General features: G+C 43.2%; 2 protein-coding genes across 6 annotated transcripts in view; one reads left to right on the forward strand and one right to left on the reverse strand.

The window, feature by feature from the left end:
* Positions 1 to 2,541, forward strand: part of LOC115107897 (thyrotropin receptor-like) — a 37,288-nt gene extending 34,747 nt beyond the window's left edge. The window contains exons 11-12 of the mRNA XM_029631645.2: positions 83 to 664; positions 844 to 2,541. Coding sequence (XP_029487505.1) covers positions 83 to 664; positions 844 to 1,470 — 1,209 coding nt within the window. The 3' untranslated portion in view covers positions 1,471 to 2,541. The remainder of the gene's footprint in view (positions 1 to 82; positions 665 to 843) is intronic.
* Positions 2,542 to 5,188: 2,647 nt separating this feature from the next.
* On the reverse strand, positions 5,189 to 16,625 carry LOC115107898 (transcription initiation factor IIA subunit 1-like). Of its 5 annotated transcripts, none has more exons than XM_029631647.2 (12): positions 16,392 to 16,625; positions 14,492 to 14,593; positions 14,049 to 14,208; positions 13,444 to 13,482; positions 13,197 to 13,261; positions 12,454 to 12,529; positions 12,218 to 12,256; positions 11,843 to 11,976; positions 10,385 to 10,486; positions 9,860 to 10,114; positions 8,000 to 8,089; positions 5,189 to 7,754 (listed from the first exon to the last, which is right to left on the reverse strand). In XM_029631647.2, exons 1-12 carry the CDS (start codon positions 16,419 to 16,421, stop codon positions 7,647 to 7,649), a joined length of 1,200 nt encoding a protein of 399 aa, XP_029487507.1. In that variant the 5' UTR covers positions 16,422 to 16,625; the 3' UTR covers positions 5,189 to 7,646. The 5 variants fall into 5 exon arrangements, with proteins under 5 accessions (XP_029487507.1, XP_029487506.1, XP_029487510.1 ...); XM_029631646.2 differs by having other exon boundaries at positions 11,825 to 11,976; XM_029631650.2 differs by lacking the exon at positions 16,392 to 16,625 and adding an exon at positions 15,171 to 15,305 and having other exon boundaries at positions 11,825 to 11,976.
* Positions 16,626 to 16,938: the final 313 nt, after the last annotated feature.

Raw genomic sequence — 16,938 nt, forward strand, 5'->3', positions numbered from 1 at the left:
GTTGCCAGTGCTGACTGGGTGGGGAAATAACAAATCAAGGAAAATGATACATTTCTGTGTCTGTGATAATCTTATCTTACAGAACCCCCAGGAGGACACCAGCCAGGACTTCGACAGTCGCTACGACTACGTGGTCTGTGAGGAGGGCGAGGAGGTGACCTGCGCCCCTGCGCCGGACGAGTTCAACCCGTGCGAGGACATCATGGGCTTCAGCTTCCTGCGGGTGTCTGTGTGGTTCGTGTCCCTACTGGCTGTTGTAGGCAACATGGTGGCACTTCTAGTCCTCCTCACCTCTCACTACAAGCTCTCCGTCTCCCGCTTCCTCATGTGTCACCTGGCCTTCGCTGACCTCTGCATGGGGATATATCTCCTCCTCATCGCCTCTGTGGACCTTCACACCCGGGCAGAGTACTACAACCACGCCATCGACTGGCAGACCGGGCCGGGCTGCGGGTTAGCGGGGTTCTTTACCGTGTTTGCCAGCGAACTGTCGGTGTATACGCTGACGGTGATCACGCTAGAGAGGTGGTATGCAATAACGTTCGCCATGAGGCTGGACAGGAAGTTGCGTCTGCCCCATGCAGCTGCTGTGATGCTGGCTGGATGGTTGTTCTGCCTCCTCCTAGCGATGCTCCCCCTAGTGGGGGTTAGTAGTTACCAGAAGGTCAGTATTTATCTATTTCTTAATATTAATTGATTGATTCAGTGATCGTTACAAAACCAATTAGCCGGTCTATGGTAAGCCTAGGACCCCGTAGACCTGCAAGAGTAGCCATAGCAGTGGGCTGGCTAATCGGTTTTGTAACGATTGATGGATGATTTATTTGATCTTTATTTAACTAGGTCAGTATCTGCCTACCCATGGACACCCAGTCCACCGTGGCCCAGGTGTACATTGTCTCAGTCCTTATCCTCAACATCCTGGCATTTCTGGTCATCTGTGCCTGTTACATCAAGATCTACTGCACTGTCCATAACCCACACTACCGGTCCGGCTCCAAAGACACCAACATCGCCAAACGCATGGCCGTCCTCATCTTCACGGACTTCCTGTGTATGGCGCCCATCTCTTTCTATGCCATGTCGGCGGTTCTGGACCGGCCTCTCATCACTGTGTCCAACTCTAAGATCCTGCTGGTGCTCTTCTACCCTCTCAACTCCTGTGCCAATCCCTTCCTGTACGCCATCTTCACCAAGGCCTTCAGGGGGGATGTCTTTATCCTGCTCAGTAAGGTGGGGCTGTGCCAGCGCCGGGCACAGCTCTTCAGAGGGCAGACGGTCAGTTCGAAGGGTAGCAGTGGGGTATGTCACCAGGGCCGGAGAGGTAAGAAGAGAGACAAAAACGAGAAGGGAACAGGAGGACCAGAGGAGGTACCCATCCACCTGCAGGATCGTTCTGGGTCTGGTCAAACCTACCTCCAACCCACCTCCCAGCAACCCAGTCCGGAGAACCGTAGCCTGGACACATGAACTCAAACCTAGCCTGGGGAGATCAAAGAGTACTGTGATGGTGCCAGTGGTGGTTTGGTTGGAGAGAGGAGAGGAGTCACAGTGAAATCAAAACTGGAACTGGATTGAACTGTTAAGATATTTTACAGCAAACCAGTATTTTTTTTTTTCTGAACCTTTTTGCAAGTTTGACTGTTATCACAATTTCTGCTGTGATTTTTGTCGTTGCAATTAATATACTGACAGTCAAGGAATATTACGTGTCAGTGAGATATTCTGGTTGATTGCAGCAAAACTTTGTTAGGAAATGATCCTATTTCGGTCATTGTTAATTGTAAAGATTTAATTGGGTGTTGAAACTGTTGCTAAATGTCAGCTGTACTGTATCTGAAAGCAAAGTTGATTTACACTTTTGTTTCAATTGTAGATGAACTGGAGCCCCCCCCCCCCCCCCAAAGAAATATCTCCTCGATCAATGTTTTATCACATTTAGCAAATAAATCTACCCCGGTTTCTTGTGAACTTTAAATCCATGATTATTCATACCAGACACAAAAAAAGAGACATGTTTTTTTACACTAAGAGCTAAATGAAGACATTGAGAGGTCTGCAAAATGATATTTGATTTCTCAAATGTCAGACCTATGAAATTAAAAGATTCCTTAGAGGCTCCTGGATATTGTCCTGGTACTGTATTACAGATCAGCCTGCAGGTCCAGGGTGATCAGAAACTAGACCTGACTTCAGACATGGGAAATACTGCATCCCTTAATGTTGCACAATGTGTATACTGTATAGAAATGAGAAGAGTAATCCATGTACAAAGGCATAACATGCTACACTTTGTTGTGATACTGCATCTTTTTAGTGTGCCTTTTTAAAAATGTTAATTAACAAACCAGCTACATAAAGGAAGTGAGGAAATGTGTTAATCGTCACATGGCATCAATCTATAGGAACCATAATGTGAAAACCAGACATGAGTGTTTTTACCGAGCCGTTCTCTTTGAAAAGTATCTACAGCGTAAGTGATCTGGTTTTGCCCCAAATGTATATTACATTCCAGCGATACATTAAACATTTGTCTCCTTATTTTTCTTCTTCTCGTTGTCCTATTTAATGTTGCTACTGAACTGATCCAAATAAACATGTAAAGAATTTCCAGAAATACACCAACCCCGAAACCAATATATATTTCCATTCTTCAGAAATACACCCCAACCCTGAAACGAATATATATTTCCAATCTTAAGATGTGGCTTTTCAGACAATCAGAAGATGCAACCAGACCTGGGTTCAAATACTATTTAAAATATTTAAATTAGTTTCACATACATTCCGATGTATGTATTCAGATATATTTGATTGGAAAGACAAGTTGTTGAATATTTTAATATATTTGGAAATGCACTTACTCATACACATTCCTTGAACTTAACCTAGGTATTTTAAAATGGTCTCAAATACAATTGGTAGACTACTTGGTTTTTATACATAACCAGTCAAATACTCTAAAAGTATTTGTTTGGGCTGTGTATTTGAAAATACTCCCAATACACAAAAAAAAATATTTTCAATACCAGATACTCAAATACACATGTATTTGAACCCAGGTCTGGATAAAACTGTGCCTTGCTAGAAGAACCTAGGAAAAACACAAACATGCAAGATAGCTGTTGCTATAGTGAGATATTGGAGCTTTCTGCCAATGACCGCCCGCTTGACATCTGGATAGCGTTTGAACTGCACTGTGACATTTTCAGAGAAATGCAGACCGCTAGGGAATTAACTTTCCTGGAAAAAGGATCATTTCCTATTATGTTTTTATTTTCTCTCTCGCAACAGGCCAAAGTGATATGCAACTCTTCCGTTCAGCTAAATAAAGGTTCTTGGCCTTTTGTTAGATTTTGTCAGATATCCAACAGATTAAAAATATTGTTATTCTAATTCGTATAACAATATTGGTTGACAAGTTGTCTTAGTCTAGTCTTCAATATCAAAAGGATTAAATACAAGGAAAACGTGAATAATAAAACCAACCGAGGAGCATGTAACAGGCTGTTATATTGAAGTAGTAAAAACTCAAAATACTTAAAACAGTCATCACATTTATTTGTAGTATTACATTGTCATTGATTACAGCACTGAGTTTAGAGGTTGAAAGGCAATTCACTGTACATGTGCATGCCATTAAAAGTTGAAACAAATCGATTGAGGGGTGAGACAGATCTCATGGAGTTCACCAGAGTACATAACGATAACAATATGTGCTCCCATGGCACAAACTAGAATCAAACAGTCATGGTCTACAGACAGGGTCAAACAAACTGACTTGGTAAATTGAACCAATTTCATTCCATTCTCTCTCTAGCCCTGGTTCCTAACATGGCCTGGCCAATTCCTCTCCTGGTATTTCAAATAAACCTCATCTCCCAGCCACTCCCCAAATAACCAGGAGGGCAGGGCGCTTTGGATGAACGACATGCAACCATGCTGCCATATTGAGTTTCTCAACACAAATAGTAGGAAGAGACTGAACTCATCAAAAGTGAGAGAGAGTGAGACGGGAAGAAACGGAAAGCGAGAGAGAAGGCACAGATTCTAATATCGTAAAATATTAGGACTAGTCTGAGATCGTGCTGTTTTTATATTAATGCTGTGACTCAGCTTGTTGACTTGTCCCTCCTCACGTCTCCGCAGGTCAGTAGGTGTAGTCAGTGTGCTGCTCTTGAAAGGTCAAGGGTCACCCTCTCAGAACTACTAGAGCGTTCCACCACGCTCTGCTCTTACGCAGCGAGAAAATTTGAGAATGAAGTGGAGGGGAAAGAAAACACTCCTTCCTCCCTCTCAGATTTTTCAAGTGTCTCCAGACCGCCTTGCCTGACATTATTTCATGCTAGTGAATGACACAGCAGACAAGAGACATGTCACACGTTCCAACACTTTTAATAACAGCCAGAGTCCATGACTGCAGATGTCCAGCATCAAGCCTGTAGACCTAGGTCAAATATCATACTCTCTAGCGAACTTACTCCCAGGACATTCTCCCCGTCAGACTTGGGATTTTGGAATCAAGAGGATACACAGTATACGCAGGATAACTAGCAGCTCTCTACTCCAGTGCTCACTCAGGAGTAGGTTAGACCTAGACTACTAGTATGTAGGGTCCACTATCCCTCATCCACTCCATCTGAGTTAACGTCAACTCCATGTGGCATTTAGGATGGGCCATTACTCATCTCTCCATTTACAATCAGAGGCAGAATCGACGTCACATTTGAGTCATTTAGCACACCCTTATCCAGAGCAACCTACAACCAGAGCATTCAACTAAAGTAGGTAAAACCACCACAATCTATTTAAACTGGGATGAGTAGCTGGGCTCTAGTCCCACTTCCACCATACCTTTTATCTCAAAAGTACCCACATGAAACATTCCAGACCGTCTGGAATTAGGGCACGAGAAACACCCACACAACATGGCCCACTGCCATACAGTATTTGGATTATCCCACACAAATGTGGGAAGTGGGGATTAAACTAAAGATTGTCATCTCCGTGGAAAAGGATTGTAGGTTTATAGCTGATCGAATGCTCAGTTTAAAATTTTAAAAAGTTTGTGTCAAATCTACAATCACCCGAATTCTTTATTTTCCAAGGTAAGAAATTCTTAAATTCTGCCACTCAGTCAATGAACGATTATACCATTTCATTAAAAACATTAAAGCCATACACAAACCAGCTTTGATATTACTTTAATAAAATGTTTAGAAAAGGCAAAAACTAAACAGGTCTGCTCAATAAAATACTACCTTCTCTAATTACTTGTATTCAAAGCACATCCGCCAAGTTATGGTCATTTACAAAGATCTGATTTTAAATAAAATAATGGTTATATGAATGATACAAACGATACATCTCAAACAAACCGCTTTTTTTTTTTTGAACAGCAGTTGAAAAGCATGGTACATGAAGAATAAAATAAGTCAAAGTACATTATGTAGAGAAATCCTCTCCAAATGATCATTATATGTGAATACCTAAATGCCAAACTAAAATCCAAAAGGCACAAACGAAATTACGTCAGGGAATTAGAACATGTGGAATTAGGAACAATGCTAAAATAATTTGATTAAAATGGTCAAAACCACTTGAGCAGAAGAGTGGCTCATATCATATGCTACTGCTTGTCCAAGCGCAGAGTTCCAGAACTAGAAGCTACTCTGAAATGTTCCAGCGTACATTCCTCAACAGAATGACTACTTTAGTCATGAGTTGGGCCATTGTGTCTGAGAATGACTGCACAGGCATACGTATATACACACACACAAAACCCAAACAGAATCAAAGCTACTATGAAAAAGCTGAAAACATACTTTATTTATTTCAGAGACATTTTTTTGTTGCAATGGGGCACTGTTAAAATAAACTGCAGAGAACACACACCTTGCCACCCAGAAGTTGAAACCTGCTTGAACAGGACTTTTCTAAAATCATCATGATTAAAATGAAAGCACAAGACAGACAGTGCTGTACACAGCAGCCAAGACATGGCCCACAGCACATGGAGCCTAGTCCAACCAACTAAAAGAAAAAAGGAACACTTCGTTATCATCATAAGAGCACAGATTGGTGCGGCTTCTTGATTACTTTTACCCCCCAAAAAAATATAACACTGCCTGAGCTTTCAGGAATAAATACAAAAAGACACAAAACAAATGAATCACAAAAATGTTATCTATTTGTACTGTAAAATCGGAAAGGGGATGTGGGGTGTCCATTCTTCCAACAACATTAACTGATGAATCCATCTTCAACAAGCAGTGAACCCGGACAGACCTCACAAACACACAATATTGGGCATGCTGTGGCCAAACTTGACTGACTTCACGATACATCGACACTGACAATGCAAATCCCCAGCTGGCTGCACTGATTAACCACTGAATTAGAAGACCAGATACACAAAACAGGAAAACTGTAAGTGTTTGAAGACATTTGTACAATAATTGTATCTATCCATTCATTGGTTGATTCATTAACCGTCTTTGCACGGGGTCAGTCAACGATAGAATGATTTAGGAGGGCTTGAAAAAGAAGCAGACGGGGGATTCTTTTTATTTGTTTTTATCCCCAATGGCATCCTATTCCCTTTGTAGAGCACTACTTTTGACCAGGGCTCACAAAAGTGAATTCTATAGGGAATAGGAGGTGCCCTGGGATCCCTTCACTCAATTTACATCACTAGGTCGTTACCAACCTTTTGCCTTTAGTGGGGTTGGTCTTCATCATAACAATAAAAATATAAAAAGTTACTAGGATCACAGGAGGGGAGCGCTACACTGCCGAACACACAGTGAGTACTAGTATCAACTGGATACCCGGAAGGAAACTTCTAGTGTGGACCATGAGAACACGTGGCAGGAATATCATATCAGTGACATGGAATGGAGATTTACAACAAGAAGCTAAAAATGTCGGCCTTTGCAAACAGCCAATTTAACTCAATACACTGGTGTCAACTTTACTGTGTAGTGCAGGGTCACTTTGAGAAAAAAAACCCTACTAGGATTGACTGACAAGTTCCCTAGCCAATCACTGGGCACAACTGGAATTGACAGATTTCCCTGTCCAATCGCTGGGCATTTTCACTGAACTTTGACCTCGATTCAAACTTATAGGTATAAAGTGTTTAGAGTGGGTCAAGTCGGTGGTTATATCTGGTCCACTACAACTACAAGTGTGTAAGACAGTCAGTTCAAACTGAAGTTGAATTCATTCAAACAAAGAAGCGCAAAGGATCCCTCCTCCTCTGAGGGTTCTACGATGCAGGGACAGTCTTCTCAAGCTTGTTGGGTATTGATACTGAAATACCAATCATTCAGATGTGCATCTCACAGTTTTGGGTGGTGTCATATATTTTCCTTCCCCCACCAACCCACCACAGGTCTTCGGGCTGAAATGTCTCCAGTGATTCCCTGGGTCTTCAGTTATTGAGGTCTCCCTCTTTCTCGAACAGAAAGTTCCAGAGTTCTTTTGTGGTGTTTTGTTGCTTTGCCTACATTCCAAACAGCCGCCTATCCCCCTATGTAGTGCACTCATTTTGACCAGAGGATTATGGGCCCTGGTCAAAAGTAGTGCACTATAAATATCGGCAATAGGGTGCCATTTTGGATGTACCCTTTTTGTGGTGAGTTTTACCACTCAGCGTCCCCGATGGCTTTGGAGAAGACGTAGTCTCGGCCATTCAGGTTCATGATACCATCCTTCAGGTGGAACTTCCATTTGTTCTTACTTCTGTGGATCTGAGGAGAGAAAAGAGTGAGAGTTCGGTAGGAACAGACGGATGCCTCGCTCTTTCGCACAATGCCGTGCGTGTGTGTGTATCAGAGAAGAACAGGGAAACCAAATGGACAGTGTCAGTGATGGCGTTAGGAGAGGAGCAGAGGGGGATACCAGACACATACACAGGAAGTCTGGGGTTTCCTCCCTGTGGATTCTCATATACAGGATACATACATCGTATTGTAGTCATCTGGGGATGACTTACCTTGTCGTACTGGCACACCACCACGTTCTCTGTGTCAAACAGTTCTTGGTCCTCCTCATCACTCACGTCATCTTCACTGTTCAGAGGCTCCTGAAGGGGGAGGGGGGTTAATAACCTACATACAGTGCATTCAGAAAGTATTCAGACCCCTTGACTTTTTCCACACTTTGTTACGTTACAGCCATATTATAAAATAGATTTTTCTACACACAATACCCCATAATGACAAAGTGAAAACAGGTTTAGAAATTGTTTGCAAATTGATAAAAACAGATCTTATTTAAATAAGTATTCAGACAGTTTGCTATGAGACTCTAAATTCAGCTCAGGTGCATCCTGATTTCATTGGTCATCCTTCAGATGTTTCTACAATTTGATTGAAGTCCATCTGTGGTAAATTCAATTGATTGGACATGATTTGGAAAGACACACACACGTCTATGTAAGGTCCCAACAGTTGACAGTGCATTACAGAGCAAAAACCAAGTCATGAGGTCGAAGGGATTGTCTGTAGAGCTCCAAGACAGGTTTGTGTCGAGGCACAGATCTGGGGAAGGATACCAAACCATTTCTTCAGCATTGAAGGTCCCCAAGAACACAGTGGCCTCAATCATTCTTAAAAAAAGGATGATTTGGAACCACAAAGACTCTTCCTAGAGCTGGCCGCTCAGCCAAACTGAGCAATCGGGGGAGAAGGGCTTTGGTCAGGGAGGTGACTAAGAACCTGATGGTCACTCTGACAGAGCTCCAGAGGCAATTGGAGAACCTTCCAGAAGGACAACCATCTCTGCAGCACTCTACCAAATCAGCGCTTTATGGTAGAGTGGCCAGACAGAAGCCACTCCTCAGTAAAAAAGGCACATGACAGCCCACTTAGAGTTTGCCAAAAGGCACCTAAAGGCCTCAGACCATGAGATCAAGATTCTGGTCTGATGAAACCAAGATTTAACACTTTGGCCTGAATGCCAAGCATCACATCTGGAGGAAACCTGACACCATCCTATGGCGAATCATGGTGGTGTCACAGCATCATGCTGTGGGGATATTTTCAGCGGCAGGGACTGGGAGACTAGTCAGGAACGAGGAAAAGAAAAGATTAATGGCGCAAAGTACAGAGAGATTTTTGATGAAAACCTGCTCCAGAGCGCTCAGGACCTCAGTCTGGGGTGAAGGTTCACCTTCCAACAGTACAATGACCCTAAGCACACAGCTAAGACAACGCAGGAGTGGCTTCGGGACAAGTCCCTGAATGTCCTTTAGTGGCCCAGCCAGAGTCCGGACTTGAACCCGATCAAACATCTCAGAAGAGACCTGAAAATAGCTGTGCAGCAACGCTCCCCATCCAACCTGCCAGGGCTTGTGAGGATCTGCAGTAAAGAATGGGAGAAATCCCCAAATACAGGTGTGTACCAAGCTTGTAGCGTCCCACCCAAGGCGACAAAGCGGTAATCGCTGCCAGAGGTGCTTCAACAAAGTAAAGGGTCTGAATACTTATGTAAATGTGTTTATATATTTATTATTTATATATTTTTTATTTTTTATTAGCAAACATTTCTAAAAACCTGTTTTTGCTTTGTCATTATGGGATATTGTGTGTAGAAGAAGGAATTTTGTTTCTCTCCAATTTTAAAATAAAGCTGTAACAAAACAAAAAAAACTTTCCAAAAGGCACTGTATATCCATCCTATCATTCAATCAATACAGTCAAATCTAGAGAGTACAACAGTGTGCTAGTAAAGTGCTTTGGAACTGGTTAGAGATAGTTTTGCTCACCTAGTCAGTGGGTCATACAAACATTCTAAGGGTAAAAGTTTAGAAGCATTGTGTCTCTCTCTCGGTCTCATTGAGAGTACTACCCACCTCCTCCACCTGGCCGTCCTCCCCTCCATCTTTATCCTTGTCTTCATCCTCATCCTCATCATACTCCTCCTCCTCCTCGTCCTCATCCTCTGAGGACGTGTCCCCCGCTCCGTCAACCTGCAGCATCATAGGAGGCTGCTGCTTGGCTTGCTGCTGTGGTGGCCCTGGCACAGCGCCACCCTGGGCCTGTTGGACTTGTTGGACCTGCTGCTGGATCTGCTGCACCTGGCCGGGCTGGCCTGGCATCTGCATTACCTGAAGAGAGAAATGGGTTGAGAAGGATTGGGGTGGTGAGAGCTGGTTGAATGTGGGATGGGGTGTTCAGCAGAGGAATCACCATTTGTACAATAGGGTAAATAATTCCCTCTTGCATATCTATAGATTGTCAAAAGCAGAGTGTAAAAATACATTGAATGTAGGTATACCAATGCATATTTTATCAAAACATTTCAGGGGAATACATGTACCATCCTTTTTCAATTCCATAGAGCGCCAGTAGTAACTAGTGAGTGTTTGATATCTGACCTGTGCGTTCTGCTGGACCTTGTTCCCAGTGAGGACGATCTGTTGAGGCTGGATGATGACTCCAGTCTGCTGTGGGTGGCCTCCCTGGAGAGGAGCCAGAACCTGAGGGGCAGCAACATGAAATTACACCCCACTGAACCACCAGGAACTAGTAACGGACACTTCACCTTCCAAAACCACTCAGCTTGCAAAACATAGCCATCTTAAGCCACTTCTGTAAATCTGAGGACCTCACAGAAGGCCCATAGGGTAACGGACATTTTATCCTCCACTACTCATGTCATCGATCATAGTTTTGACATAGGATCAGGTATTCTGGCACTGGTTAGTGAGCAAGTGGCGACAAAATATTATTGACTGAACTGTGGACAATCTGCACGAGGAGGACCACCTCCAACAGAGGTACCACCTCCATTTGTCTATTTCAGCCACACCTTTCCAACGTGTCAGTTCGTCAAATGTCTGCCCTGCTAGAGCTGCCCTGGCCAACTGTAAGTGCTGTTATTGTGAAGTGGAACCGTCTAGGAACAACAACGGCTCAGCCGCGAAGTAGGAGGCCACGCAAGCTCATAGAGCAGGACCGCCGAGTGCTGAAGCACATACAAATAGTCTGTCCTCCGTTGCAACACTCACTACAGTGTTCCAAGTGACCTCTGGAAGCAACGTCAGCACAAAAACTGTTCGTCGGGAGCTTCAAGAAATGGGTTTCCATGGCCGAGTAGCCGCACAAGCTTAAGATCACCATGCGCAATGTCAAGTGTCGGCTGAAGTGGTGCAAAGCTCACCGGCATTGGACTCGTGGAGCAGTGGAAACATGTTCTCTGGAGTGATGAATCACACTTTACCATCTGGCAGTCTGACGGAAAAATCTGGGTTTGGCAGATGCCAGGAGAACACTACCTGTCCGAATGCTACCATAGTGCCAACTGTAAAGTTTGGTGTTGGAGCAATAATGGAGTGGGGCTGTTTTTCCATTGTTCAGGCCCCTAAGTTCCAGTGAAAGGAAATCTTAATGCCACAACATACTATGACATTATAAACAATTCTGTGCTTCCAACTTTGTGGCAAAAGTTTGGGGAAGGCCCTTTCCTGTTTCAGCATGACATACAGAAATGGTTTGAGATCGCTGCAGAAGAACTTGACTGGCCTGCACAGAGCCCTGACCTCAAACCCATCGAACACCTTTGGGATGAATTGTAACACCGACTGTGAGCCAGGCCTAATTGCACAACATCAGTGCCCGACCTCACTAATGCTTGTGGCTGAATGGAAACAAGTCCCCGCAGCAATGTTCCAACGTCTAGTGGAAAGCCTTCCCAGAAGAGTGGAGGCTGTTATAGTAGCGAAGTGAGGACCAACTCCATATTAATGCCCATGATTTTGGAATGAGATGTTCAACAAGCCATGTAGTGTATGTTGGATGGCGGCGAGCAGACCTACCTGTGTAATGGGGCGTACCTGCTGTATTACGGGAGCCTGCACGCCACCCGGCTGCATCTGAGGAAGGACCTGCTGTTGTAGTACCATCTGCTGCTGAGGCTGGATGATGTACTGAGCACCGTTGGCTGCACGCACAAACTGTAGGATCTGACCTGGGGTCAGAGAGGAGGATATTAGACCTATGAGGAGTATGTTCAGGATCTGACTGGAGAACAGAGGAGAGGAACGAGCGATGAAGACCGAAGCCCTCGAGACCCAGACCCAACCTCGTGAGACTCAATCAAAGATCCATATTATCGAAACCATGATCAGACCAAGAACAGTTTGAATGTTGAGAAACAAGTATATTAACAAGTCAGAAAGAAAGGCTTCTTATTCCTAGGTTGTACACACCGTCCGCTGTCTTAATATAACAATTCTGGGACAAATTGCCTGATGTGCGTCACCCGGGAAGGACATAAGAAATCCAGGGCAGAACAAAAAAAAAACAGATTGGTATTTGGTGAGGTAATCTTTCTGCAACAATACGGCTGTGTATATACTTTTAGTTGTCAAATAATCAATTAATCACTATGCACTGTTATAATACATGATTAATACTAGAGCTAGTGTGATGTTAAATGTCCTACCTTGGCTGGTGATAAGCTGATGGTAGGGACTGACACCTGTGGGTAAGGCCAGGGTTGCTGCGGTGGCTGCTGCACTCTACAGGACAAACAGAGAACACACGCATTACTAACCAGGCAAGGACAAAGAGCTACTCCTAATCATTCACGGGGAAAATAAATAAATAAGAGGGTGCACTAGAATATGTGCTTGTTCAAGATAAGACTCTGCACAGATTAACAGATCTTCAAAACGCCTGGAGAAGCCTTTAAAATGTAACCTATCAATTTGCTATAATCCCATATTCTGTGCAGACTGATGAAATCTGTGCATCACACAAAGACTACAACGTCTAAATCTATGACACGTGAGTACAGAAGACAAAACCAGTTGATGGGGGAAGGTTAGAGAGGGAAAAACAGGCCAGAAAACTAGGGAGACACTTTTCTATCCAGTCTTTGAAAAACAGAGCTAGAATATCCCCGAGTCTACAACTGATCTAACTTCAGCTCAGAAAATACCCGGGGGGGAGAACAGACGAGTGTGAGGCTCTTCTCGGCTTATCTGCTCAGTAATCCAGTCTGAAATCCATAGCTCTCACTAAACGATTTCCTGAGTGGCCTCGCTTCTCCTCCCCTCCTTCCCTCATCCCTCTGTTCCATCTGTCCTCCAGCTGGCCTGGTCAGTGTCATGCTCAGAGCCAGCTCTTATGTTACCGGTCCTAAACGTGTAGTCCATCTACAGACAACCACCCTACTCCACTCACCATCCCCGTTGCACTCATGTGCTGCAGAATCTTAGGATCCTGCACAATGACTTGCTGCTGGGGTGCTGTGGAGAGACAGGGGAGATGCATGTGTTCATTAAAGTATCGATTACACACTCAGTAATTACACTTCTAATAAATGTGAAACAACATCTTGCCAATGCCGCTTTGGAACAAACAGTGTGTGTGTGTGTGTGTGTATGTAAACAATAAATACTGTATTATCATCATCAAGGGATTATATTACCGCTTGTGACAGTAGGCCGGGTGGATTGCCAGCTTGTCACTGTGAATGAGAAAGGATTATCTTTTCAATGCATTTGAGGTTTTCATATACTTTGCAGATAGTCATTTCAAGTAGTTCTTTGAAATTGACTTTGAATTGGGCAACTTCGACAAGGACCTGTTGTGTCTGGACTCATAGCAATTTATATCATACACTGAGTGTGAAAAGACCAGACATGGTGGTTAGGGGTGGCAGGCAGGGCTGGTCTGAGGTGGGTGGTTGGCTTTAAAGGGGTGTGTCAGGGAACCATCGACATGGGTTTTACATAGCGCTTTTCAATGCCCCAAATATGTTCATACACTGGAGGTGGACCAGGTAGTGAGAAAGACGGTGATTAGAGGTGTTAGAGGCTGAGCATATGGCTGTAAAATGGGGCAATGGTTTATAGGCCAGGTTAATTTCCTGAACACAGATTCAACCTAATCCTGGACTAAAAATCCTAATCAATTGAGAATCTCCATTGAACATGCTTTTTAACTATAGGACGAGGCTTATTCTGTATCTGGGAAACCAGCCCATAACGTACCAAGGACAGCAGAGGTGATATGTCATGGCAGAGGACTCACCTTGCTGCTGCGGGGGCAAGAGGACCTGCTGTGCCTGGGCTTGCTGGGTGGCCTGCTGGGCCTGTTGGGCCTGCTGATGGGCTGCTGCCTGGAGGGCTGCCTGCTCCTCGGTATGGAAGCCCTCCACTGCCTTACTCTGCATCAACTTGTTCTCCCACAGCTAGGAAAGATGAGAGGAAGACACATTTTTAAAAATGGAGGGGTAGGTAAGAAGTTGACCATCAGCTTATAGACTAATATAATTTAAATGTTTTCCAGAGGGATCTTTAGACTTGCTCGTCCTCTGACCACAAACGGAAGGTGGAGTTAGACGGTCCATTAATTTGGGATTGAGGCTTAGAGATCTCATATTGCATAACAGTAGGATCTACTACAGATCTACAAAATAGGAAGAATATTCTAGAATGGAATGCGTCTAAAAAAGGAAGTGATGAGTTCCGTACCGTTTTGAGCTCCATGAGAACCTGCTCGTCCACCCCCTCATCCAGGAAGAGCTCCCGGACTTCGTTGATAACATCTTCAATCACAGACCTGTACAGTTTAGGCTGACAGAACATACAGAGAGCACTGTTAGAAGTGCTCTAATATATAGTATAGTTATTCCACATAGTGATAACTGAAATGTACTCAGATGCAGCTTGGTAAAGAATGTCAGCCAACAAATAATACAAAATGTCCTGTTTTGAAAAATGTCATTTTGGGGCATGACTGCCTTTGAACATCAGTGCCAGGCATTCATAAACTGCATACCACAAGAATCTTAAAATTAACAGAATTTAGAAACCACAGAATTGCAATTCTTGCATTCTGACAACGAAACTATGTAAAAAAAAAAAAGTTCCAAATTATGATTTGTAAAGTAAAAGTGTGCAGACTTTCATTGGATTCCCCCAAATTGTACAAATTCTTGGACAAGTTGGGACAATTCGTCATCAAGTCATATTAATAAACGATTGAACATAGTTTGGAAACCCTAGACTAGACTACAAATGTGCAGTGCATATGGGAGCTTTCAAACCGTAACTAAGTTAACGCAGCAATCGTTTCTCAATCAATCGGCCTTTAGGATTTTCTCAAACTGTAAACAAACTAAATAAATCGAGCAGCTGGCGAGAACTCAACTCAATAGGCCATGCACAATATAGCTTAACGTTCAATCGTCGATCATACACCGTAAAAAACGAAAATGGTCGCATGAACAGCGACAAAAAAAAGGTCACTTTCCCCGGTGTCACCATCGCTCTCACCGCCTGTCTGCTCACTATTTAAAGCTCGGTCTGGTGTTTATACGTAGAGACGGTGACGTAGGGTTGAGTAGCGCCTTCCCATCCCGGGCAGTCTATATTAGAGAGCCAATATGGCTGTATAAAACCGAGCTGCGGAAAGGAGGAGGGTCACAACCGTCAAGAGAGGAGACGTGGAAGCCATTTTACGGAGCCGGGATCAGGCACACATTGCCTCACGCCCGCAGTCACTAATATTCCATTGTTGGCTGTAAATGGGATTGTTGCTAGAATATAGTGTGACTTGAGCTGGTTCAAATGTGATTTTAGAGACGGACAAATAAATAGTGGAGAATAGAGGACTACGTGTTTTGGGGCGGCTAGCGAGAAGCCTTGTTCGTGTAATGGTGGACAGAGGCACTGTACGACCTTGTTGTTTGGAATGATCAAGCATTAAATAGCACCTGAATCAGTTTTAATTCCGACATTTAGGAATTAAACAAACGCATTGGATGAAGGTGCTTCCAACTGTACATCAAGGCAAACTGCTAGTTTTCATTAGGCTCCAGGAACAATTCCCAAACTCGAAGCTACTGTAGATAGTTACTAGTTAGCTAGCAATAACGTTAGGTCTCGTACTAACTACGTGAAATATTTTTTAGCTAGCTCTCCAGTCCACATTGAAAATGCACCAATGTAGTAGATGCATGTTGACTAGCTAACGTTACTGTAGTTAGGTGCAGAATAGCTTGCAAATTAGCCTACAAAGCCACTAAACAAGGCTCAAATCACATTTCTAACTTGATAATTAATCATCTAGCTTAAACTAAGACTTGACTAAAGGTCAAAAACTACATCTGAGAACATTTGCCCAAGATAAATTAAACGTCATTCTCCAGCTGCATTATGAAAATGATTTAGCTATGGTTTCGAAGAGGTTAAAATGGCTGTGGTACTTATGGCTATCATTTTTATTCATGAGAAAATCTAAATTGTTTGCCAACAATATTCCCTAGGTAACTTATTTTAATGTTTTTGCACTCAATTATTTTTTGGGGCAGTTAATTTGCCGTCGTAACTAGTTCTGTCTCACTAACTACCCTCTGAGAATGATCCTTACCACTGGATTCGAGTTAGCCGAGCTCGCCATTACGCGTAGTGTAAAACCACACGAAAATGAAGCGAGGAATGAGAGCAAAAAAAGGAAAAACGATCTAAAACAACTGGGTACGATACTTAAAATTAGCCGGCATAACTTTTGTAAATAAAACACAGATTTGAACGGTCTTATTTACAAATCCGGTCAGTGCCTTCCCAGCCGTTCTTCTCCCGCCGTTGTCCTCCTTTATATACTGAGCTGGAGCTGCGAGTGCGCGAGACATAAGGCAGGTCAATCCGGTCATTACCGCGAGAGTCCGCGAGAATATCGTACAGAAGAAAAACATATTCAGTTTTGACAGTACTGCGATTTGTATTTTTACATAGTGTATTGGGAATTGAATGAATGAAAACATTCACAAAAGCAAATAGCTTTGCTTATATAATTTCTGATTAGCTTTGATGCTGACTACTGTTTTTTTTTTGTATTACTACGTTTTGTTTGGTATTTAAACATAAACATCACAATGCATTCATGCAATCTGTTATATTTTTATTTACCAGACGTT

This window comes from Oncorhynchus nerka, linkage group LG24 (assembly GCF_034236695.1).
Source record: "Oncorhynchus nerka isolate Pitt River linkage group LG24, Oner_Uvic_2.0, whole genome shotgun sequence".
NCBI classification, from domain to species: Eukaryota; Metazoa; Chordata; class Actinopteri; order Salmoniformes; family Salmonidae; genus Oncorhynchus; species Oncorhynchus nerka.

Coding starts and splice junctions, on each gene's coding strand:
- LOC115107898 (XM_029631646.2), bottom strand. CDS start 16,421: ATGGCGAGCTCGGCTAACTCGAATCCAGTG. Junction 14,594..16,391: donor CGGCTAACTCGAATCCAGTG/GTAAGGATCATT, acceptor ATGTTCTGTCAG/CCTAAACTGTACAGGTCTGT. Junction 13,483..14,048: donor CTTGCCCCCGCAGCAGCAAG/GTGAGTCCTCTG, acceptor TCTCATTCACAG/TGACAAGCTGGCAATCCACC.